Source organism: Ascidia mentula, chromosome 9 (genome assembly GCF_947561715.1).
Source record: "Ascidia mentula chromosome 9, kaAscMent1.1, whole genome shotgun sequence".
In the NCBI taxonomy this organism is placed as follows: domain Eukaryota; kingdom Metazoa; phylum Chordata; class Ascidiacea; order Phlebobranchia; family Ascidiidae; genus Ascidia; species Ascidia mentula.
In genome coordinates, this window is record NC_138574.1 from 4303077 (window position 1) to 4326229 (window position 23153).

Consider the following 23153-nt stretch of genomic DNA (forward strand, 5'->3'; position numbering starts at 1 on the left):
TTTGCTGATAATTTTGCAATGTAGACGAGGCAATAAAAAGTTGTAAATACCTATAAATTATATATTTGCAAGATATGAACTCCGTGACAACAGAAACGTTTGAGCAAAAATATGAAACTGTATTCCATCGTTTCGGTAAAAGTGTCATAATTTTCGCGCCATTTCAGCAAATGTATGAAAAATAAGAATTCAAAGTTGTCTGCGTTTGTTGTATTTTCGCGAACTTGACATAAAAATAGTTCGAGTCAAATGGAATGCTGCAAACATGACCAAGTTTGGAGAGTCAACTTTGGCAACTGCTTTGCCTGTGCTGTCAACTGCATCCAAAATAGCGGTAATGTATTAATTTCTTCTTCACGATAACTCTAAATTTATTATTGGCGTATGTTAAAAACAGCGGCGCCATTCAGTAAACGGCAAGTTGTATTGCTTGATATCATTGAACAGCTGAAACGAAACAAACAAACGTTGTTGGTTGGCTTTATGCACAATTTGACCGTGGCAGATGAAGTTATTTCAGCAATTGTAAACCTCTACATTGACCTGGGCGACAGTGCAATAAAAGCTGCCGTTGTCGAAGGTACATTGATTTTTGCCACCCATGCAATTACTTTTATTTTGATGTGAATATGTACTGTGCATATGTATGTGGATTTGTATAGGCCTACACAATACTTAGCTTTGCTATTTGTGTTTTCATTAAATAATTACAAGTTCCAAAAGTGACAGTGTGTAACAGATTGTTGCAAATGAAACATTTTATCTTTATTTATAGGAGTTTTGTTATTTGTTCGTGAGTTTGGGTCCCGTCCTGTTCATGTAATTGCAGCAACCTTAATGCAAATTGAAATAGATGTATATACTGTGGCATCATGTCATCATATTTTCTTGCTGGTGAATGACCTTTTAAGTTTAATTCCTTCACTGCTTGAAAGTATTGCTTCCACAGGTCAGTTAATTGCCACTACTACAGTCTAGTTGAAAAACACTCATTCTGATACAGTATAAAAATCAAAAGCAACTTTTACAAATGTAAAGAATATATACCTGTTAATGTATACATGGATGCAAATGGTTGCTTCATTGATTTTATTAAATATACGTTTTGTGTAATGTTAGACAGAATTATTTCACAAGTTTCCCAATGCTTGTGTGTTCCTTATGAGGAGACTAGAATAGTGTTATTGGAAGTTGGTATCAAGTTTGTCAATCACTGTGTGCAGACTACAGATTCACTTCAACTGTGCTGCTCTTTAGCAAACCCAGTTGTTACTCTTTTGTCCAATTGTGACACTGCTAATGTAGGCAATTGCATAATTGGCTGACCTGTATCTTTCTTAAACCTTTATGTTTTTCAACCAGGTCTTGCTGTATGTTATACAAGTAATTATGGAATGCGCTAAAGCAGATGATTTTGGACAATGGCTTCAGGTTGCCAATGAGAACAGTGAATGTGGGGAGAGTGTGAAGAAGCAAATTGGTAAAAATTTGAAACAAGATTTGGATGAAAAATGAAAACATGGGATATTTTATAATTTGGTTATCAAGGAATTTCGTATGTATTTTGGTTGTTAACACTTTTGTTATAGACAAACTCTTTGCTCATGTGAAAAGATGCTTCATGATGCAAGTTGGGACACTTAACACTTCCTTAGTTAAATTGATTTTACTGTTCATATCTAAACATCATCTTCATGAGCCGCTTTTGGATTCAGACTTAATGGGCTTTGTTTTTGATGCACTAAAAGGAACTACCAGCACAGCTCTTATTCAGTATGTTTCTTTAAAAAATGACTCTAATATTGCTATACATTATACAAAGTTCTGTAAATGTTAAATATGTTGAGTTTGTTTTTTCAGGTCAGTGTACGATTGTATTTTGGAATTGTCTGAAGAGCCACTGTTTTATACCAGTTTACATGCTGTGTATGGTAGGAAAATAATACTTTAATGCCAGCTTTAATAATTGGTTTGGGAATTTGATTTGTTTTTTAGGTCTTGCATCAATATGTAAAAGCCTTTCGGAAGTTTTAAAAAATACTGCTTGGCATGTTGTGTGTTCCGGGTAAGTTATTATTCCTAACTATAATTTAAATAACTTCAAATGTTGTATTTTTGTATTTGTGTCCAGGTTTTTATGAGTTGCACCTATGTTACATTTTTCAGGTTTGATGTCATTCAGAATCTTCTCAAAAGGTGAATAGAATTGGTGCAAAGTATCTGGAGTTAAGTAGTCTAAATAAAAAAGCCAAAGCTAGAATGCTGTTCATCATAATGCTGGTAAACGTTTCGAACTCATACAGGCGAAACGTTTACCAGCATTATGGTGAATAGAATGTTAATACAAATACAAATTTTGCCCTTGCAAGTAAATTTTTTTTGTTAATTTGTCAATCTACATTTAAACTAACAATTTTATCATATATTGTGATTTGATGAGTTGTGCTTTCAGATCTCCTCCAGACATTCCTCTACTTAACACATCAGCAGCATTTGATCAATTGTATCAAGTTGTGTTAAATTCTCTATCATGCAGTTGTGGAACAGTTGTCTGCAAGTCCCTACAAACAGCTCCCTTCCTCATGATGTACGAATGCTTTTGTAAAGAGAAACGTATTTTTTTTGATTGATTCACATAAACCTAATTTCTATTTCGGTACTCTGATAAACCTTTTACTGTAGGATTAATAAACATGCTTCTGTTTTTGTTGCAATCAGCTGTTGCACCATGCTGATTTATATATTGATAAAATGATCTATAAATTGATCAAATATCTGCTTTAGCAAAAGTCATTTGCCACATCCACCTCCTTTCCGTGACTTTACTTTGCTTGTTGAAAAAGTGGAGCAAGTCCTGCCTCAGTGGCTTCAAGTATGTGAAATCGTTGAATACCTTGTCTGTTATTTCTTCTATAAGGTATTATTTCTATCTTTTGTTCATGTATCAGGACAACAATGTGCATGACAGTCAAATAGATATATTTACTCAAAGTGTTGCTGAAAACCCAGTTACTCTTGCAGAAAATGTCTTTCTGAATTTGTTTGAGTTTTTTGGACAGTGCATGAGGTACAGATTCTAAAAACTTGTGTTTCTGATTACTCGTGGAAAAAAGGATTATGTTTAAGCTTGCTGTCTTCTGAATCAAATCAACAGGAAATGGATGATTTTGAAATGAGGTTCATGGAAAAGCTGCATTCAACTTTGACAAAGAAATGGATCCCCAGAGTTTTGGTTTGATCCTTAAATTATTTTACATTTACATTCTAGTTTAGTGTATAAGAAACAGTAGGAGGTAAAATATACTAAAATCATTTTTTTGTGTTTATTTACACTTGGGCAGGATGATGCTTCCATTTTGGGCAACCCAGATATTTCATTTGTATTTTTTGATATTGTGGTGAAAGGTTTTCAATGCTTGAACAATGGCGATGGATTGTTTGGGTGCTTAGGTATGTATATGTTAAGTAAATCTGTTTGGAAAAGAAAAATTTCTTCCTTTTTTAGTGGCAAATAAATTTCTCCATTTAACACTTTCAATCTCCACAAAAGTGCCATGCAGAAGGTGAGCTTTACTGACAGTAGTAGGTTATTCTTCCTACCACACAATACAATGTATATTCAATTTTCAACCTTTACAAATTTGTGTTTTTTGATAGCATCCAACAATGTATTTGTACATTCTGCTTTCATTTTCTCCAAAACCTGGGGTTAAATGACTCGATGCTACAACATTTACAGCAAGGATTTCCCAATTTTAAAGGTATTGTGGGAAATATAACATCCATTTGTTTTGCGTTGAAATTTAACCCTTCAGTTCGGCTTGAATGTTAGTTAACTAATATAATAGAAGTGTTGGTCTAACTACCCATTAAAAACTTATTGCTTTGTCAGCCCGTAATAATCAATAATACAACATAAATGAAAAATGCAGAATGTGAAATGACATGTGCACCGATAAACATTTAGAGGTTAATGAGTCAGATGCCCATTTTGAAGCTAAAAACATTTAGGCACTCAATGTAAATTGTTTTAATATTATGTATTGTTGCAATTAGGCCAGCCCTGCGACATCCTATATATGCTAAAGGAATTTCCACTTACCGAAAGTTTGTGTCCTGACGTCAACGTATCTGTAGTGGTTTGTGTCGTGACGTCATTAGCTATGGCCTGTTGGTTCGACCAATGGTGAGAAACAAGAAATTCGCACAGATCCTATAAAAATATTTGCTAATATTGCAGCTTTGTTCACCCAAATAGTCTAAAAGAATCGTTGATCTTCTTGCTTTCGAAAGATCGAAGTCTGTCTTCGTTGCCAGTGGCGACGAGGTGCCTCGTGCTGTTTCTAGTCTGTGTAAGTCAACGTTAAAGTCAATACTACACAGTACCCAATAAAAAGGGTGCATTTTCTTACTCTTTGCAAAGATACCTCCTTAAAACCCTCCGAAGTCTCTTTAGTATTTTCAATTTACACCTATTTTATCTGAGTTACAATTTTATTTGTTTAGTTTGTTCAACAAGAAGAAAGTCATCCAGGTAAGCTTCCAATAACATTAATAAAAAAAAAGTAATTTTAAAGGTCATCTAAACCCACCGAATGTCTGGTTTGTTGAAAGTAAGACAAATATGCGGATTTTAGTTGCGATATTTACACTGCGGTTTATATAATGCAACTGCGCCCTTCTCGCCCCGAAAGAGAAGGTTTTCCGTTGTTGCAGACCTTCCGAATGAGTTAGTCGAGTCTTTAAAAATATCCAGCGCTCTTTATCTCCCTCACCCGGTTATAATCACGTGTCTACTGCAAGTTGATGACGAGGCGTTGCCTAGAGATGAAAAAATTACAATGGTCAGTAAGTTAGGAATATATACAAGGTAAAGGTGACAAGTATTTTGGAATATGGAGTCAATTTGTCTTGGACCGAAGATTAAATTACCGAACCCTGGACATTCGAAAACCCCACAATCTGACATTATGTAACGAAACCGAGTGGTCCGGATTGTGCATCGTGATGTAGCATAAGTTAGAAAGCGTTAATATAGCATACGCGATTAAAATGATAAAACGAAAATCCAAAACATTTTAATTAGTAAATGCCTATATCTGGTACTGGTACTATGAGATGCATTTTTATGTGCATTCCAATACTACAGTCTCGCGGTTGGAAAACCTGTTAACAAAATTCTTAAAATGTGCAACGCATTTTTGAAACTACTACTCTACATCTTTGCAGGTAAAACAATGGTTGAGTGAAACTGGTGACGTCACGCCCAATTTTCATACTCATCCGGCTGCTCGCCACTTGATGGGGTTAATGCTCCTCAACAACAATGTTGCTCTTCTGATCATGGTTAGCAAGCAAATACCTTGTAAATTTCTGTAGTCCTGAAAATGTTATGTTTTGGAAATGAACTGTAATTTATTATTATCTTGTTGTATTAGTTTAGCAGGTCATGGTAAGCAGACGTTATTATTGATGTTACAGAAGCATTGACACCTCGTCAAGTATACCTTTACTCTCGTAAAAGCTTACAATACAGTAAATTTCTTCCAATTTGTTATTCTTTTGAAACAACATAGCATTCAATGAAATATGCGGAATAACAGCATTTTTAGAACTACTTGCTTCTGTTGTATTGAAGGATGCTTTTGCGAGCTGCGCAGATGAAACGGAATCACGAAAAATCGTTTTGCTGTTGAGCGGAGCTATAACAGAATCTTCGTCGGGCGAATCAACGGAATCTTCTCCTCCGGAACTTGTTACGTGTCTTTGTCGTCATCTCCCCAACCTCGCTCTCAAACTACTCACAATGGAAAACTTAAAACAAGGTTTTTTACTTGAGCAGTTGATTATTAAAACTAAACAAAAGAACTCGCTATCCAAAAACGTCAATGCGCGACCACTATAGTTTTACAGAAGTACAGAAGTATTTTAAATTTACTTGTTTAAAATTTTGTCCGACAGCTCCCACTTTTGTGGCTTCTTCGCTTTTTGAACTTTTGACGGTCGTCATAGAAACCAACTCTCTCGATGACGTCACTGTGCACAACATTCTGCGCAAAGGTCAGCAAAAATCTATAAAGTCTGCAACTAATACAAAAACTTGCCTTTATTATACAGCCTTGTCACTTGTTTGTGACGCATACTCTGACGTAGAAGTAAGTGACGTCATCACTGCGTCACTGATCTACCTGGTAGAGCAAATGTTACAAGCGTTATCCCAACCTAGCGGTGTGTCACAAGAGAGAGTTTATTCAGTTAAAAAACAATAGATCTGACGTAACAACCACTTATTTACGTCATAGATGTCCTCATTGTTTTGTCACATACAAGGTTTCTGCCAGCGCTGCAGAGGTCGCTGAACGAAAATATTGTCACGTCGTCACCAAAGGAGCCACGATATGTTTTAAGTTTTGAGATACAACTCGTTGCCTTGCTTGTAGCAATGGTGAGCAACACAGGCAGCAAGGTAACAAACAACGAACTTCCTTAGTGTCAACGTGACGTCATGGTCCTCTCTTTGTCTCCCCCAGGTGCCCTGCAGGCTGCATGTAAAGGTTGAGGATATGCTTAAATTCAGTATGGGTGCACAATCCATCGAATGTGAGTTGCTCAGCTTATGGTATTGATGTTACAAGTTGTGGCTCACTTTGCAGGTGCCATGCTGAAACTGTGGACCTCCTTGTATGAATGTGGGTTTAAATCGGAATTACTAACTGTGGAAGGCACGAAACCAGACGAGTCAAGAGCAGAGTTGACGTCAAGTGTCGATGCCATGCTAACACCTCTAAGTCATGACGAGACCGTTGCGCTCTATGTAGCTGCCTTGAATGCGACTGTCAAAGTAAGTTTTTTTTTGTTGAATACCGTTGAGGGCAGGAAAGTTTAAGTTAGAGTTTGGGTATTTAATTGTTGAATTTAATTTGTAAGTTGCCAAAGAGAAATTAAGAAAACTTTTGGTAAGAAGTTAAATCAATTTTTCAAAAGCAGTTTTTAATAGGGTTTTCTTTCATTTCAAAATTAGATATAGCCTACTCTTTTAAATTTCCTTAAAATTACATTATTTTACAGTGTATTTTACGTTTGGTACCTTTTTCTTCTAAGAAATTGTTGCTTTGCATTTCAATAAAAGTATTGAGTTTGAGTATAGGGATTTCCTGGGATTCGGTTGAGTGCTCTGAGGTGCGTGAAAGCCATGCTTGCTTACGTTGCCCAGGCGACAAAAGACGACCCCGACGTCTTCCAGGACTTGGGGAATTCCCCGTGGCTGAAACTGGCAGTGGAGGTAAATTTGGACGAAAAGGAACGGGAGATAGTGGATGTATGCGAAGATATTCGGGACGTATGCGAAACGACTTTCAATAAAATGAGCGCTTGATGCTTATCCAGCAGGTAATCGAGGCTGCGTACACGATGACTGCGGATTTTGTTTTGCTGTCTGCATATTCTGTATTCTTTTAAGTATTTCTGCGTTCAGAACTGTTTTTAATTTTCACGCAAACACAGGTTTTCGTGGGAGACTTTGTCTTCTGGAAAGTTTTTGATTTTTTTTGGAAAAACCGAAATGAAGTGTTGGATTAAAAAAAGTAGTGTAATCTCCCTCATGTAACAATCATGTATCCAATAGAAGGATCACAACACCGCAACTGATCTCGCTTTTCGGCGCATTAACACTTTGAACATGCAGTCATGTCACCCCTTATACTGAAACAACTCTGAACTAAACAAACCAAATGAAATAGGAGTTACTACACGGGAGAGCCTGGTTCAGCCGATTTCATTTTGCAGGTTCTGCGATACATTATGGTAGTTGCTATTTAGAATACTTTTTTTCAGTTGTTACGCTTCACACATGACGCCAATTCCACTTTTATGTAGTTGATATTGTTCACTTTTGTCTTCCAGCAAGATAGTATTTAGTGTTTACATCCATTTTATTACAGTGGAGGCGTGTTATTGTAGACAGTGTCGCAACAATACACTAAATGGATGTGAGCGTTTGTAGAAAACACTTGGCAACATCATAACTGTCCTAAAAAAGCCTACACCAGCATGGTAAGAGCACACTCGATAAACAACAACTCGACGGATGACAACGGTGAAGAATGGAAACAACGACAAATTACAGGGCAAAAAAAGGCATAAATCTTCATAAAATTAAATTTTTGAAAACGTGCAACATTATGTGGACAAAGGAACTATATTGCTTCGGTCTCGTACACTGCTGTGTCGTCGGAGTAGTGCGCCATTATGCGGAGAAGCGGGCGCAGTTGCATCCACCACTGGGTGGTTGGTATACGGTGCCTGTGAACAATAAGGGGTTTGTAATCTTTGGCGGGCGATTGGCAGCATTGGTCAAGCGCCCGACCCACATATACCAAGAAGAAAACCTGATCGGGATTCGTGCCCAGGACATCCTGGGTTCAAATCCCGGTGTGGTAATAAAATCTTACCGGAGTAAATACACCAAACCAAGCAAGAACATGTCAAGAGATTACTAAGTACACAACCTACAGAGATTAGGCTACCTATGATATCGTACGCCCCAAACAGATTGCATAATAGGATTGATGTGAGGCAGAATTGGACATATTTACATAAACAAGTAAGTTTTTGTTTTTCTGCAGCTAACTTAAACTATTGTTATAACCACAAAAATTAAAATTCCGCCTATGTTTGAATATAAAAGAACACATTACAAGCAATGCAGTTAAAATTGTTTAAGTAAGCTGCAGAAAAGGCCACTCTCTGGACCTACTAGGTCTAATTAGTGCGCCTTGGTGACGGTCTTGGCAGCGTTATAGCTAGGCTAAGACCTTCACATTGTATTACAATTCCATCGTCTGGTTAGTACCAAAATCGATATAACCACCGCAGACGAGCCAAGATGAAACGTGTGGCCAAGCAACTTAAAAAACCAAGTATAAAAAAACACGTTCTCAATTCTCTGCTTTAACGCTTGATATGAGTTCGCAAAGACACTAAGTGTTCTATAAATTAGAATACACTTAATTTTCTACAGTAATATTGCTAAACTACAGGAAATTGTAGCACCAACAACGGATATTTCACTAAAACAATGCTATGGCTCTTGCAAAAGTGTATGCCACTTACTGGAAATCGGTCTCTTGCTTAAGATCGTGAACCGGTTGGAAAACCATTTGCCGTCTTTTCATTCCAAGCAAACACACTGTCTCGTGTGTCTTGCACTGTACTTGACCTTTAAAAAGAAAAGTAATGTTTTATTACCACATCTCCAAATTATTTACATATCTTGCATATATTATTGTATGTTCCTAACAGCAGAAACAACAGTAGTGGTCGCTTATTTTTTGAAAACGATATAGTGACAAGCCTAGCAGAAAGTAACTGAAACATGTAAATACTGAGTGATTTCTTACCATCAACGTTGGAATTGGCGATATTGTCCATAATCCAAAAGGCTGCTTTGGCCGCCGACTTGGTTGCGTAGTTTCGGTCAAACGGCGAGGGCACCCCACCCTGCTGCATGTGGCCCAATACATTTACACGACAATCGAATACGTTCTTCCCTTCTTCGCTGTAGAGGCGGTGAATGAAGTCGGTGCTGAAATTTTCGTTTGCCTTTTCGTTTCTAAGCACCAAACCTCTTTGTATGCGGCCTCGCATTTTGTTGCGCAAATGGTTGATGTTCATCTGAATGCAAAAGGTAAGTTTGAAATTGCTTTTAACAGGACAATAGTGAGGGCCTTTTTCGTTATTTTATCACTAAAAGCTATAAATTAGATCAGTATCCCTTGGCATAGTCAGGGAGGGCCCAATCCCAAACTACTGATCTGAAGGTTTGTAAGTAGACATTTTTCTGAACACACTTTTGTGGCTACATATTAAATAAAAATAAGCATGCTTGATATTTTTTGTTAAGTTGGCAATGGTTTGACCTGTAAAACTTTAGGGCCCTATCAAAATTTTTGGGCCTACAATGCCACTAGTATGTGATATGTCTTAGACATCAATACAAAAAGTTGCTTACTTCTAAAAAAATAAATTATAGTTTTGTTCATATGGGATTTGCTAACTTGTTTTTGGAAATTACCATGCTACCTGTAAATCTTTAATGCTGAACTTTTCCTCGAATATGTATGCTGCGTCTGCCCCAGCAGCTAGACCGGACATTGTTGCCAGGTAACCACAGTATCCTCCCATTGTCTCAAGGACAAAAGTTCGTCGTTTGGTTCCACTTGCCGACAACTTGATACGGTCACATGTCTTCGACAAAAGCAAGTGTCAATAACAAATAAAACAATTAGAGGACATTGCAACCTTAAGCAATGTAAAAGCAATGAATACTTATTTCTTGTGCTTGCAAGCAAAGCCATACAAAACAAACATGCAACAATTAAAGCCCCACAAAACAGGACATGATTTTACAAAACAGAAAAGGAAGACATATATTTCAATTGTTATTCACAACATCAACAAGCATTTTTGCTTTTAAATATTTTTTGTTCTGAGCCTGAGTTTAACATTTGGGAATTGTTTCTGCAAACTGAAATCAATTGGCAGTAGCATGCCCAAATAAAAAAAATCACACTGAGGAATCACCTCGCACACTGCATTAAGGCCGGTATCACATCCCACAGACATATCCGTGCCAGGCACATTGTTAGAAATGGTTGCGCCCAAAAGACAAATCGGAATGCACAGTGCGGGATACAAGCTCCGCGCCTCTTCCAATTCAATACCACCTTGGTAGGCCTATAATTAAAGCATACAAATCAGCGATTGGACAGTGTATTGCATCATGGTCAGTTGCCCTCAAGTTAATTCAATTTTGGACTTAGTGTTGCATGTTATTGACATAATTTGTCAAGAAATTCAAAACTTAAACCAGTTTCATTACAAAAATGCGTTTTCGAAACCAGGCTTGCGTGACAAAGTAAGTTTTGTACTTTGGCAACAACAAACATATTGGAGCAAAATTAATCCAACAAAAATTGTTATTAATTCACTTGGTAGGTGACTTAGGATTCAGTGTGCTTTAGTGTTATACCAAATTGCTGAGGGTTTGGAGTTTTTTTGCCCAATATCATGGACCAAATATTTTTTCTTTCGCGCTCATGACAGTTATGTAAAAAATTTTCTGAAATCTATTAAGAAAAAAGTAAAAAGAAAACCAAAAATCCACAAAAACCAGAGGTACTGCATGAATTTTGGTTATTATGGTGCAATACACAACATACATACACCACTGATTCGTAACAGAAGAATTGCCAGGCTGCATTGGTGTGTGCAAGAACAGCTGCATAGTGCCAGACATGCTGTCTTCAAAAACATGCTAATAGCGCTGCCATCACCTCCACTATCATATTAAGGGCAGTATCACTGCCTATTGACAAGTCACTTCCTGGGATGTTGTTGGACACAGTGCATGGGAGACAGACTATGGGTATTTGCAAGGAGATGTGATCTCCTCGAGCCTTTTCTAACTCCATTGCACCCTGCCATGTCTGCTTGGAAATTTGGGTATTACAGGTTCAACCAAGGCTGGTTGAAGTTTTTGATATGGCCTACCTCAAATGGCAGGCTTTAGAATAATTTTGCACCTGTTTTATTCATAAAAAAACACACTGTAAGATTAAGTTGATACCACTTGCCTCAAATCCCCCAATACAGATGATTCCATGGATGTTGCGTTTACTTATCACTTCAGCAATCTTCTCAATTCCACATTGTGAAGGCAATGTTCTATATTATTGAAATCACATTGTAGTTGTGTTCAATTTAATAGTAGCATTAGAGTTTTAGTCCTGGTACCTTTTGGTTCCAAGGTTGGAGCCGCCCAATGATTCCCAATGTGACACATTCATCCAACTAAACTCTTCTACCTAAGATGCAAAAATATGTGTGATGGAATTGAAACTTAGCACGACATATTACCCAAAACATCTTAGAGATAAAGAGTTTAATTTCAAGAGCAAAAGATTATGAATTTTTTTACCTTTTTCTTAACTTAAAACGTCTCATGCAAATAGCAGTTTATATTCTGTTATGAATCAAATTACTTAAAGAAATGGACACTTTGATTATGGAAGAGCTAAACATAAAATTCAGAGCTATTCACCATGTCATTGGCAAGGCCTTCATATCCGTTATGGACAGCAAGAGCGTTATATCCATTATAAAGGCAGGTTCTGACAGCTGATCTCACAGCAGCATTCATTCCAGCAGCTGGCGCACCCACATTCATCACAGCTACATTGAATGGATTCTATAAATGTATCAACAACGTTACAAAGAATGTGGTCTGTACAATAATGTGCTCATAGTTGACACATACAGGTTTTTGCTACAATGTACATTTAAATGTCCAGGAAAAGTTGGCTTCGATCATATGACATAATTAGTAGCTGAGTAAAACTTTTAAATCAATCTTTCAGACAGCTCTTTTAAAAATGTTTTTATTTTTGTCAGAAAAATATATTTCATCCTGAAAAGGGCATCATCAGTTTCTGCAAAGTGTACAAAACAGCGTAATGACATAATTAGTTTATAATTTTATTGGACAAGGGATTCTAACTTAACTTGCTTTACTTACCCGGCTAGAATCACTTTGTGCTTTGGACATGGCTCCAAGCTTTTTGTAGATTTCTAAATTCCCTTGGAAAGTTCTAAACGTACAAAGGATTATTTCATTAACAGCCTTATTGTATTCCATAGCTGTACATCAATCAAATTACATAGCCAATAATTGACATTGTCATTTAAAAAAACTATGTCATAGTGAACTAGCTATGGTGTTAAAAACTAACTCTGTTTGGTTTACAATTATTGTATCCAATGCGTAGGTGTTTATACAAATATTTAACGAGCACTACCTTCCACGAAGCTTTGCAGCTGTGTCAAAATCCAAGTTGTCCATTGCTTTCTGCACCTCTTGTGTCTAAATGCATTCATGTCACTTAATATTGGGTGAACAGAATAAACACTTTACCGTTTAAATTCTCTTAGTTTGGCACTCAGTGTGTAGACATAAAAGTGATACGGCACATTTAGTAATTTGACTTTACCCTTTGTAACCATTTATGGCGAAAAACAAAATAGGTAGGATGTCATGTAGATGCATTTTTACATATGTAACATGAGGCCAAAAGTGTGGAGAATTCTATATCTAAATCGAAGGCAACAGTGGTGAGCTTTCTTAGCTTAGTAGGTAAAGCCGTTGCCCCTACCCGGGATAAAGAATAAGGGGCTGCGATCCCTTGTAATCAGTATGTATCATAGTCTTGTAAAGGCGTTGTATGTGTGACTTCATCTACGAATGTACATCAATACAAAAAATGTTACCTTTTTGACACATTCCATCAGGGGTACACGAACTGCTTGATTGCCATCTAATGACACAACATAGGCAGGGGTGTCGGGAGTTGCCTCAAGCAATGCAAGCACAGCTTCTGCACCCATTCGGGTTCCAAGAATTCTGTCGAAGGCACTTGGAGATCCTCCACGTTGAACATGACCTGTACGGCACATTTTCTACATTAATATTCTAATTATTTCATTTGTTTGTTTACAATACATTCCGTTTTAAGGCCACAGCCATAGAACATTATCAATCTTTTTTATCAAACACAGTATTTATTCACTATTTGTTGATTTTTATTGTGTTTTAAACTGGTTCTCTGTTTTTTTTTGCACCTAACACAGTGATTCTGGTGTCGATATCCAGTCTTTCACATATAGCACTTTTCACTTGTTGAGAGGTAATTGGTTTTCCGTGACAGTCGATAGCACCTTCTGATACGATGATAACATTCAGTCGATTTCCCCACAGGCGTGCCTAAAAGCATCATTAAGATTATTTTCCATTTTATAATTTGAAAGGGCTGGACAACCAAACATATAACCTTGGAAACTAAACAAGACCATACACCTACAGGTCAAATATCATTTCTGCTTTGCTCATAAATTATTTGAAACTTATGGAACAATGGGATACATTAAAAAGCAAGTATATTAAAAATGCATTCTATCATTTAATTATGCATGATACATTAAAAAAATGGAGTACGTACATCATAGCCTGCTAAAGACTTTACTTATTAAGCTAAATAAATCAGGATGCAAACTTGCATTGTTTAGTCGTTGACACATTTTTTCTTGCCAGTCATCACCGGGTGGGTGTTCTGGAATGAAAATCCAGTCAGCGCCACATGCCAGACCAGTGACAAGTGCCAGATAACCACAGTGACGTCCCATCACCTAATCCATAAAACCTAATAGTTATTTGACTTAAATTGTATTAATATATTATACTGTATAACATCTCATAGGCATACATGTTGATATTCATTTTATTTAAACTCAACAAGGATTTGTAAGATTATGCAGTGCATGCATGGGCGTATCCAGGGGGGGGTCCGAGGGGTCCGGACCCCCCCCTTTTGTAAAATATTTTGGTCTTTTTTGATAACTAAACAAACGCCACTGTATTTTTTTGTCAAAATCCGCGTGAAAACCAGAAATTTTCTTTGACGTTGACCTAAAAACCGCATCGTGCTTGCATTCGCCATTGTTTCCAAACAGGGAGCATTGTTACCGAACACTTGGCATTGTTACCAAACATGTTGCATTGTTACGAAACAATTGTCATTTTTCGTCAGTTCATGGACGAAACATCGTTTTTTAGTGGCCACGTTGTAATGACAAGCGGTTTACTTGCGTGAAAGTCAATTAGTTTAGTTGTTAAACTTTCCATAGCGTTACACAATTGCGCAAGCCAGAAAGCCACCGTTTATATGACGATTGGCGCGAACACCGGCGTTCGTATTTTGCGATTCTCGCCCACAATAGTTTATACCTGAAAATCGGGGAATTCCCTAAAAAAATTTGGACCCCCCCCTTTAGAAATTCCTGGATACGCCCCTGAGTGCATGTAACACAATAAGTGTGGGAATTTTGAAAATCATAACCAAGCTAATTTTATTCGAAAAACAAAACTGAAGAAAAGGCCACCTCGAGAACGAAGGCTCTTTGATGACTGACAGCTGTTGTGGAAATTGCATCAACGCACTCCACAATTCTATGTAGGGCACTGTCGGCACCAATTGTCATATCAGTACCACAGAAATCATTGTCGATTGATCCAACCTATCACAAAAGAGTTTATGCAGTTTAGGCCAAGAAGTAAATACAATAATGTGGTGTTTGGGATAGGGTTTCCCAACACAGGGCATATATACCAAAATTGACATGTCATTGATTTGCAAACGACACACAGACTGATTTTGACCAGAATGCCAGAAAATATTTTCCAAGTGTCAGTCCTAATTGTACGTTGTAATATTAATGGCAAAACAAGCTTTTTTGCCAACTTATATGTCCCTTAACTAACAAAGGTCACATAAATTCTTGGCATCGCCTAACTGTTTGAGCTAGGGTTTTACAGGAAACAAAGTCCAAAAGGAAACTCACCAAACCAACAATGTTGAGGTGACTGTACTTGATTTGTTGTTCTTTGGTAATTTTCTCTGTTTTTAAGAGTTCTTCGAGCAGACTTGGCCACTCCTCCCGAAACAGGTTAGCACCAGTAAGACTGCCATCTCCCCCTATACATTTTAAACTATTAGTCTCTCAAAACTTGCTGACAAAAACATTATTACCAATGGCACATATATTGGTGATCCCATGGGTCACTAGGTTGAAGGCTGCTTTGAGTCTACCTTCACGTTGTCGAAAATCCTTGCAACGAGCACTACCAATCACAGTACCACCCTGTTAGACAAAATTCTGGTTGGCAAATTCATAACTCAATATCAGATCTTACCAATTGGAGAATTCCAGATACTGAATCCCAAGTGGCTTCAACAATGTTTTTACCTCCGTCAACCATACCTTGGTAACCCTGTCAAGCAATGTTAAATGATTGAATTGGATATAGCACTCCAAAACACATCGCAAAAATGCTAGTCCTTGTACTTAACCTTGGACATTGTTTAACAAAAATATTATAGATAAGGCAAGTGATTGACAAAATGCTGTGCTGAAAATTAGGCTTTACACTCTGTGGCAATGTAAGTTTTGTATAAAAAGACTGAAGTACATAAATATGATCACATGCATACTGATTACTATTTAAACCACCTCATGTATAAGAAACACTTTTGCTCCACAAGTCATTCCCATTCGAACAACAGCACGAACTGCGGCATTCATTCCTGAAAAAAAAACACAATTTAAGTTTTGCAAAGGGCAATTTTAGCAATCTAGAATTTTAGCACATAGCTATGGAATTTCCAAATATACAAACCTTGTGAATCTCCTCCACTTGTAAACACTGCAATTGCTCTTCCAAATCCCAACAAGGTTCTAGAAGTAGATTTAGTCCTTGTCAGCTTATGATGCACATGGTGAGAATTTTCTTCCATTATTTCCAATAATTTGTAGTACCTATGTAAGCCCTATGTAAATTTTCTGCAAATCTAATGAATAACATGTCAAACGCCAAAGAAAATAACATCAGCAGTGCATTGCACAATGCTGTAAATCTACATTTTAGGCATAAACAAAGGTCATCACGCCACAGGCCTGCAGCTAGTCAGTAACGTCTACAGTCGCCTAAAATGTAACAGCACGTCTGATAACATTTGCGCACGCTTTCAAGGACACAAACCCCAGCAATCGATATAAACAAACAAGTCGCCGGCAAACTTCTTCTCGAACTGTGCGCGACCTCCGGCCTGGCTACGTGCAAGCACACATGTACAGGAGAAACGCCCATTGAGCAACAAAGCGTTTTAAGTTCAGACGTTGTTTCGATGTCACGTAATGTGGAAGTATGTTGTTAGTGCGGACATTTCACAAGGAATATATGTCCTAAGACTGGTACAACATAAGGATTTGTATTACATTAAGTCCCCAGTTAATCTCTTACTACCTTTCTGTCGAAGCTGTACATTTTGTCAGCTGTTCTTTCGGACGGGAGAAATGTCAATCAAGTGATGACAGGAGTAGGGGTACAGCAAAGCGGAATTTGTGTCCACATGATGTACTTGACTGTTGGAATATATGCGACAGATATTGACATATTTTAGCTGTCTATATACTTCAATACGTCTTTTATTTACAGATGTTTCAAAACCTACAATAACAAGGCAGAAATATTTTCTGTGCATCATCGTGTGTGTACAGCAATCGGCTAGCGGACCAGAAATCATCAAAAATGGTCAATACGAGTTAAAGTGGTAAGTTTCCACTACTATTTGTATGAACAATGCTTAATAATAGGCTCAATGGCTTTAATGTAAACCTACATTTTATTGAAAAAGAATTAACGACTTTCCAATGCAAAACAAAAAAAAACTGAACACAACGCGAAGCTTTCCGATAGTGCAGTTCTGTTCAGCAAAAAACAAACAATCAAACTCTGGTAAGATTGTCACAAAAATGTTTTTCTTTCAGGAAAATTGCAATTTCTGCAATGTGCCGTGTCAGTCTCAGGTTTAGAACATTATGTAGGAACCGGTGCTCATTTTGTGCATTGCAAGAACTCCTTCAGATCCAGCAATAGGTTTGTAAACCAGGTGTAGCCTATTTGCTTTCACGGTTTAATATCACGTCGTCCGCCTGCCATGTATAAAATGTGCACAGGCCAGCAAGATAATGTTGATAACCTGTTGAGAATTAACCGATGAAATACTGTCGCACTATGTAAGATCAGTTTATTTCCCTCTTAATTACCTTTTGTATTGATAATAAAAGCAGCAAGGATAATCTTAATTGTCCGTTTTCGTAGTAGATGCAGTTGGCTGTTTCTCCACATTCGGTGCTCCAAAGTTTGCAAGCCAGTTTGAAAAATTCCGCGTATATCAGTGGGAAGGGAAACATTCCGAGTAGACGAATAAATACCCACTGCAAAAGAAATCACGTTTTGCGACCTTTTATGTTAACCCCAAATATTTTTGTGTCAAACAAACTGTTTATTTGAGATACATAAATCAAAAGCCTACTGAAAGTTACGAATTTCAGGAAAATGATAATTGCCTTGTCCTTCAACTCCAGGTAAATTAAATACATACAGCTTTAAATACATTTGGATATTTGTAGTGCTTTATCTGCCAGCACTTATAAGTACGTGATTTTTTTCTGTTTTCAGTGCTGGGAGGGGGCAATGTGGGGCGTTTGACACCCATGTACGTGCCCTCCAACATAAGTATGTCATGTATACAAACACATCACCTACCATCACACCAACAGCAAAGAAGGTAACATCCCTGTTCTCGATCACTTTTATGGCCGCCTGGATAGCCGAGACAAATGAACCGAGGTGGAAAAAGGTGGCGAAAAGCAGAAAAACGACAGATACGTAGCCAGAATAACATCTTGGATTTTTGCACTCTCCTAAAACTGAAGTTCGGTTCAAGGTGAAGTCGTCAGTTATGGACCCTGAGTTGTTGGTGGTGGCGTGTACACAAGAACAGTTGTAGTATGTCTGCAGGGATTTGTAAAAAACAACAACTAACAACAATTACTTTTGAACAATTCATCAATGTTGCTGCCCTGCTAACCATTATACCAGGTAATGCACATTCTCTTTCAACGCTGTGTTTAACTTTCAAAGATTTTTACACAGGTAAGTGGAAGCCTTGCGTACAGTTGTGATTAACTTCTCATTTTAATGTTTACAAGCTCAAACATTGTTTACAATACTCACCTCTGCGTCGTTATCGAGACAACCCGCAAAGCAAGGCGAGAAATAGGTAACCTGGTCGTGTCCGCAAACCGGTTCAAACCGGTCAAGACTGCATTTACATCGATCCGAGCATGTCAAATCCTTTGGGTCTGCCACACCTGGAAGACCCAACCCAAACTTTTTAATAATTAATCGGTATTTTGTGTAAATATGAAGCAACAAGCTTCTGCTGATTAATATCAGCAGATTTATAAGAAAAATCTATTTCGCTTATCCTACTATAAGCGTCATTAGTTATACAAAAAAATTCATGATCATTTACCAAAAATTTTGTTTTGTTTAGTTGTTATTTGTTTGGATATAGTAGGTTATTCTTATACATTCGCTAGATGGATCTACCGCAAAGATCTGCATGAAACGGACCAAAAGTAGCCCCACAATGACGCAATGCTGAAACCGAGCCGATAATGTTTTACCAAAATCATGAAGCTTTACTTGAAATAACACAAATGTTGTCAGCAACAGGGCTTCAACTTTTCTTCTTTAAACAGAACAAAAACCTGCCGCTAAGTTAAAACAAAAATTTGTTTTTTGGGAATTGTGGGAAATTATACTCACGTGACGAAGGACAGGAAAGCAAAAACCCGAAGAAAATCCCGATTAGAATGCACGAGGAAATCCCTAATAACTTGATGATATCTTTTACTCCAAAATCAAACTTTTTCACTATTAGCCCACTCAACACTTGACCGCTCACCCCTCCAACAATTGAAACCAGTCCTGTTGAAATAAAAAGATCCCTGCAGTGACGTCAATCAAGACAATTAACATCAGAACTAATTTACCAAGCCACAAGTTGGCCTCTCCGGCTGAAAAATGAAAATTGGATTGCATAAATTTGGGGAGAAAGGTTGTGATTCCTGAGAAAGTTCCATAATCGAACGTCGCCACCAGAGTTAACAAGAAGAAAGCAGGATGTACTAGAAGCTCCCGCAATTGTGCCATAAACCTCCAAATCAATAATTAGAATTACTAAAGTTTATTTGTGGTAGAAATAAAATGATAACTAATACAATAGCAACAGTTCTGTCCAGAAGGATATCCAAAGGGTCAAAAGAATATGCTTACCGCATCACGTGGTACCAAATGTTAATAAAATGTTTCTGAAAAATGCAGGCGAAAGATCCTATGTCAAGGCTTTCAAACCTAGGGGTAGCAGATTGACCTGTTTGGGTCACAAGGTGTTCAAAAATTTCACTTAAATTACAACGTTTAACTGCACACCAGGCACGTATGTTCACTTGGAATCTTTTTGTCGTTTCGTTAAAATTTCCGTTCAAAGTTTCCAAAAACTAAATGTTGATCAAATAATATATGGGTCACATAGCAAAAAAGTTTGGAACGCCCTGGCCTATGCTACCGAATATACATATAAGTTACACATCACAATTTGTTACAACGTGTATAACGGCTCGCTGCATGCTAACAACACGCAAGTAAATCCGACTACTCAACAAAAAATGGTCAGTGTACACGATCTTATTGAAACAGAAATATAAATGTTGCTTATTGTCATCGTCAATTTCTGCCTTATTTAAATAGAATCATGTAAGCTATGTGTATTCACCCCATTCCCCGAACCTCGCTATCTTCTCTGGGAAGAAAAAGAACCGGAATCGCCACAAGAAATGTGAATGCACCAACGGCCAAAAACCCAATCCACCAGGCGCCCACCCAGAGAGGGCTGGTCTCTTCCAGGTGACTAAAACACGGGGAAAAAACAAGGGTTGTCCCTGATAGGAGCCTGTAAGTTTTTGTTGAAATCTACCTCGATAAGGGATCGGTTGGAATTCGAAGGGTACTTCCCCCGACAAGATATCCCAAAGCACCGCCAATCACGAAGGTGGAGAAAAATACCCCTGGAATTACAAAAGTTTGTTCAAAGGCAAATTCGTAGGTAGTAAATATATGACAGTTGGCACCAATATGGCACCAATAAGATCTTTATTACAGAAATATTAATTTCGCCTATTGGCATCCTCAGTATCTTTCTATTCAAACATAACTTGAGGATGCCAATAGGTGAAATTAATATTTCTGTAAATAAAGATCTTATACTGGCGCTGATCGTATTTTACTCCTTTTTGAGTTCTAGGAATATAATACTGATTTGTAAAGACAGATCAGTCAGTCACCGACTTGCAAAGACTGATTCCTGTAGTCACTTTCTATCATATTACATTTTTCATGATACAACAACTTGATTTTTTGCAGTAAAGACGCCAATCGTGTCAGAAAACAAACATAATAAATCATAATATCATGGGTCAACGAATGTAAACGTTTAAACATAGAAATTACCGAAAATAATACGTTACTAACCTTGATATAACGGACCGTTAGGCGATATTTTGTAGAGGTAAGCAAGTCCCAGTGTGATCAGCGGAACGTTCATTGCCCCGTTCAGTATTTGCAATACCACAAAGTGGATTCTACAACAGTATGTGGGAACTTTAGTACCTTTTTGTGTCCTAATTAGGGAATGAGCTTAAGTATAAAGTTTTGCGAATAGATCACAAGCTATGACATTTTTATCCTTTGTTTTCGGTTGGTGGTGAACATTGATTTGTTCACTTGTTATTAGCATAGCAGCACTCATTCAAAAACGTAAAATTATTTTAAAAAAACTCACATTTCAATGTAGTTTTCACTGCTGTATTATTTATTAAAGATGCGCAGCGCACAGTGGAATCTATTTATACTATTTTCATAGTTTGTCATAGAACATTATCACTCACAAATAATATCTCAGACCGCTACCGTCGTCACACTGTGACGTCACGTTTGCGGTGACATTGCACAATTCCACGTCCTGCTCTATAGGCTGGTAAGTCCCCGTTGTAAAATGGGGGATAGTCAGCAGCATGGTGATCACCCCCATACCCATCATACCGATGCTAATCCATCTCGGTTGGTGGCCCTTGCCTCCCCAGTAAGCAACCAGCGGCTGAAGAAGACACTGGACGAGGTGGAAGGCACTTATCAACCAAGCTACCTCCGTACTTTTAAGTTTAAATCTGCACAAAAATATTCCCAAAGTGGGTTGCGAGTAACCATGGGTTCAGTATCAAAATATAACAGGTTCCACGAGCTGTTATCTATAGTTTTGTAGGCAAAAATGGGTGAATATCTTCGATAACCTTTTTGTACTACAAACGCACAAGAATCAAACCAAAAAAAACACAATAACGACAATTTTGGGTAAAAATGATATTTGTTTACGTGACTATTCTAACGTTTTGGGAGTTTCTTGTTAAATTAAATAACGTTGCAGCGTTTGCGCGCAGCGCGGACAAAAGTCATTTGCGAAACATTGGCATATAAACATTGGCATATACTACTTAACAGTTAAAGTGATTGGTTTTGGAGTATAATTGGTATATTTTCAACTGGAAATTCTTTATCTTCTGTTTTACCTCCTCTCTATGTTGGTCTCAACGGCAACCAACCCGGTGATTACGGTGCCTTGCATAATCCCGCACGCACTGATGAAGACCAACGCGAAAAGAGGATTTTGTATACTGCAAAATAGTTATTGTATGAACACAAAAAAATAGTTGCATTCCACGTAGTTTTAAATTCACTTACGTCGTGCATGACGTTTCACCCATTTTGATGCAGCACGAATTTTCCAGAATTTTCAGAAAAGCAGAGTAATCTTATAGTGATATACTGCATTTTGAAAAGAATTCCAGTCAGCACAATACAAATGATTTTGTTCAACATTGATTAAAAGTACAACTTTGCCTCAAGTTATATCTGTCCCATAACTACTGGACACTAAACATCGTCCCTGTCTCTCTTTAGTTCAGTGCATAACGACATTCCTCAAAAAATACTGTAATACGGTTAATCAATAAACATAAGATTTTAAGTCATAACTTCTGCACGTCACCCTGTGCCTACGGCCATTCTGGTAATCGCAATCGTTGTTTTGACTTTGTATGGCTTTCCGCACGATCTAACACGATTTGCGAGTAACTGTGAAGCGCAGAAGATCTTTGCTTGTTTGTAAACCGGTAGAGTCCGTTTGCAGAGCGCCCCGATTCGGCAAACAGGAACTTGGAAATTCAATACACCATCTGGCGTTTAGAGATTCGCTTCGTTTCGCCCCAATTCCAAGTTGCTTGTGGTTCTGCGAAAAAATCCCGCTTCATGCTACATTTGGGAACAGGAAATTTGATGGGAATTTTATCAGGAGGTTTTGTATTAAGCGATCATGCGCACGATGATCTAACAGACTAAAAATATCCCACAACACAAATTTTGCACCAATACAAAAGTAATGCTGCTCATTAGTTGTGTATGACCATGATTTGACATGCAATATTGCCCTTTTTTGCCCAAGACGTAAAAAAGTCTACGCTAAGCACGAGATTAAACCTCAAACAAGTAGAGCGATGTGTTGATCTGTCTAATGACTCAC

The 23153-nt window shown here is 37.6% G+C and overlaps 3 protein-coding genes across 4 annotated transcripts; 1 reads left to right on the top strand and 2 right to left on the bottom strand.

Moving 5' to 3' along the window:
* Nucleotides 1-483: 483 nt before the first annotated feature.
* Nucleotides 484-7375, top strand: LOC145913887 (meiosis inhibitor protein 1-like). The gene is made up of 27 exons (XM_083001654.1): nucleotides 484-580; nucleotides 776-949; nucleotides 1120-1301; nucleotides 1363-1480; nucleotides 1590-1773; nucleotides 1861-1931; nucleotides 1996-2065; nucleotides 2167-2196; nucleotides 2453-2587; nucleotides 2785-2872; nucleotides 2949-3067; nucleotides 3127-3232; nucleotides 3342-3450; nucleotides 3506-3563; nucleotides 3658-3761; nucleotides 4057-4186; nucleotides 4241-4352; nucleotides 4507-4534; nucleotides 4717-4844; nucleotides 5230-5346; nucleotides 5639-5825; nucleotides 5962-6060; nucleotides 6118-6228; nucleotides 6303-6466; nucleotides 6531-6600; nucleotides 6654-6841; nucleotides 7148-7375. The coding sequence occupies exons 1-27, from the start codon at nucleotides 484-486 to the stop codon at nucleotides 7373-7375; spliced, it is 3207 nt and encodes a 1068-aa protein (XP_082857780.1).
* Nucleotides 7376-7859: 484 nt separating this feature from the next.
* LOC145913975 (ATP-dependent 6-phosphofructokinase, muscle type-like) lies at nucleotides 7860-16478 on the bottom strand. 2 transcript variants are annotated; one of them, XM_083001745.1, is made up of 19 exons: nucleotides 16286-16478; nucleotides 16120-16193; nucleotides 15803-15880; nucleotides 15639-15750; nucleotides 15451-15584; nucleotides 14992-15126; nucleotides 14110-14238; nucleotides 13675-13816; nucleotides 13324-13496; nucleotides 12855-12919; nucleotides 12575-12647; nucleotides 12101-12247; nucleotides 11794-11864; nucleotides 11634-11724; nucleotides 11334-11486; nucleotides 10081-10245; nucleotides 9399-9672; nucleotides 9112-9217; nucleotides 7860-8301 (listed from the first exon to the last, which is right to left on the bottom strand). In XM_083001745.1, the coding sequence occupies exons 1-19, from the start codon at nucleotides 16401-16403 to the stop codon at nucleotides 8196-8198; spliced, it is 2346 nt and encodes a 781-aa protein (XP_082857871.1). In that variant the 5' UTR covers nucleotides 16404-16478; the 3' UTR covers nucleotides 7860-8195. The 2 variants fall into 2 exon arrangements, with proteins under 2 accessions (XP_082857871.1, XP_082857870.1); XM_083001744.1 differs by lacking the exon at nucleotides 11334-11486 and adding an exon at nucleotides 10582-10734 and having other exon boundaries at nucleotides 7862-8301.
* A 103-nt stretch (nucleotides 16479-16581) lies between these two features.
* On the bottom strand, nucleotides 16582-22401 carry LOC145913977 (solute carrier organic anion transporter family member 4A1-like). The gene is made up of 12 exons (XM_083001746.1): nucleotides 22316-22401; nucleotides 22144-22248; nucleotides 21466-21744; nucleotides 21050-21159; nucleotides 20496-20586; nucleotides 20295-20429; nucleotides 19513-19676; nucleotides 19286-19447; nucleotides 18689-18825; nucleotides 18218-18466; nucleotides 17716-17886; nucleotides 16582-17648 (listed from the first exon to the last, which is right to left on the bottom strand). Exons 1-12 carry the CDS (start codon nucleotides 22336-22338, stop codon nucleotides 17589-17591), a joined length of 1686 nt encoding a protein of 561 aa, XP_082857872.1. The 5' UTR covers nucleotides 22339-22401; the 3' UTR covers nucleotides 16582-17588.
* Between the last annotated feature and the right edge of the window lie 752 nt (nucleotides 22402-23153).

Excerpts from the sequence above, each read along its gene's own strand:
- LOC145913887 (XM_083001654.1), top strand. The coding sequence starts at position 484 with ATGCACAATTTGACCGTGGCAGATGAAGTTATTTCAGCAATTGTAAAC. Across the intron at positions 4,353-4,506 it reads TCGTGCTGTTTCTAGTCTGT|TTTGTTCAACAAGAAGAAAG; the intron begins GTAAGTCAACGT and ends TTATTTGTTTAG. Across the intron at positions 6,842-7,147 it reads CCTTGAATGCGACTGTCAAA|GGATTTCCTGGGATTCGGTT; the intron begins GTAAGTTTTTTT and ends GTTTGAGTATAG.
- LOC145913975 (XM_083001745.1), bottom strand. The coding sequence starts at position 16,403 with ATGGAAGAAAATTCTCACCATGTGCATCATAAGCTGACAAGGACTAAA. Across the intron at positions 13,497-13,674 it reads CACCAGAATCACTGTGTTAG|GTCATGTTCAACGTGGAGGA; the intron begins GTGCAAAAAAAA and ends TGTGCCGTACAG. Across the intron at positions 8,302-9,111 it reads AAGCAAGAGACCGATTTCCA|GCACCGTATACCAACCACCC; the intron begins GTAAGTGGCATA and ends TATTGTTCACAG.
- LOC145913977 (XM_083001746.1), bottom strand. The coding sequence starts at position 22,338 with ATGGGTGAAACGTCATGCACGAC. Across the intron at positions 21,745-22,143 it reads GAGACCAACATAGAGAGGAG|ATTTAAACTTAAAAGTACGG; the intron begins GTAAAACAGAAG and ends ATTTTTGTGCAG. Across the intron at positions 20,430-20,495 it reads CCAACCGATCCCTTATCGAG|TCACCTGGAAGAGACCAGCC; the intron begins GTAGATTTCAAC and ends CCCGTGTTTTAG.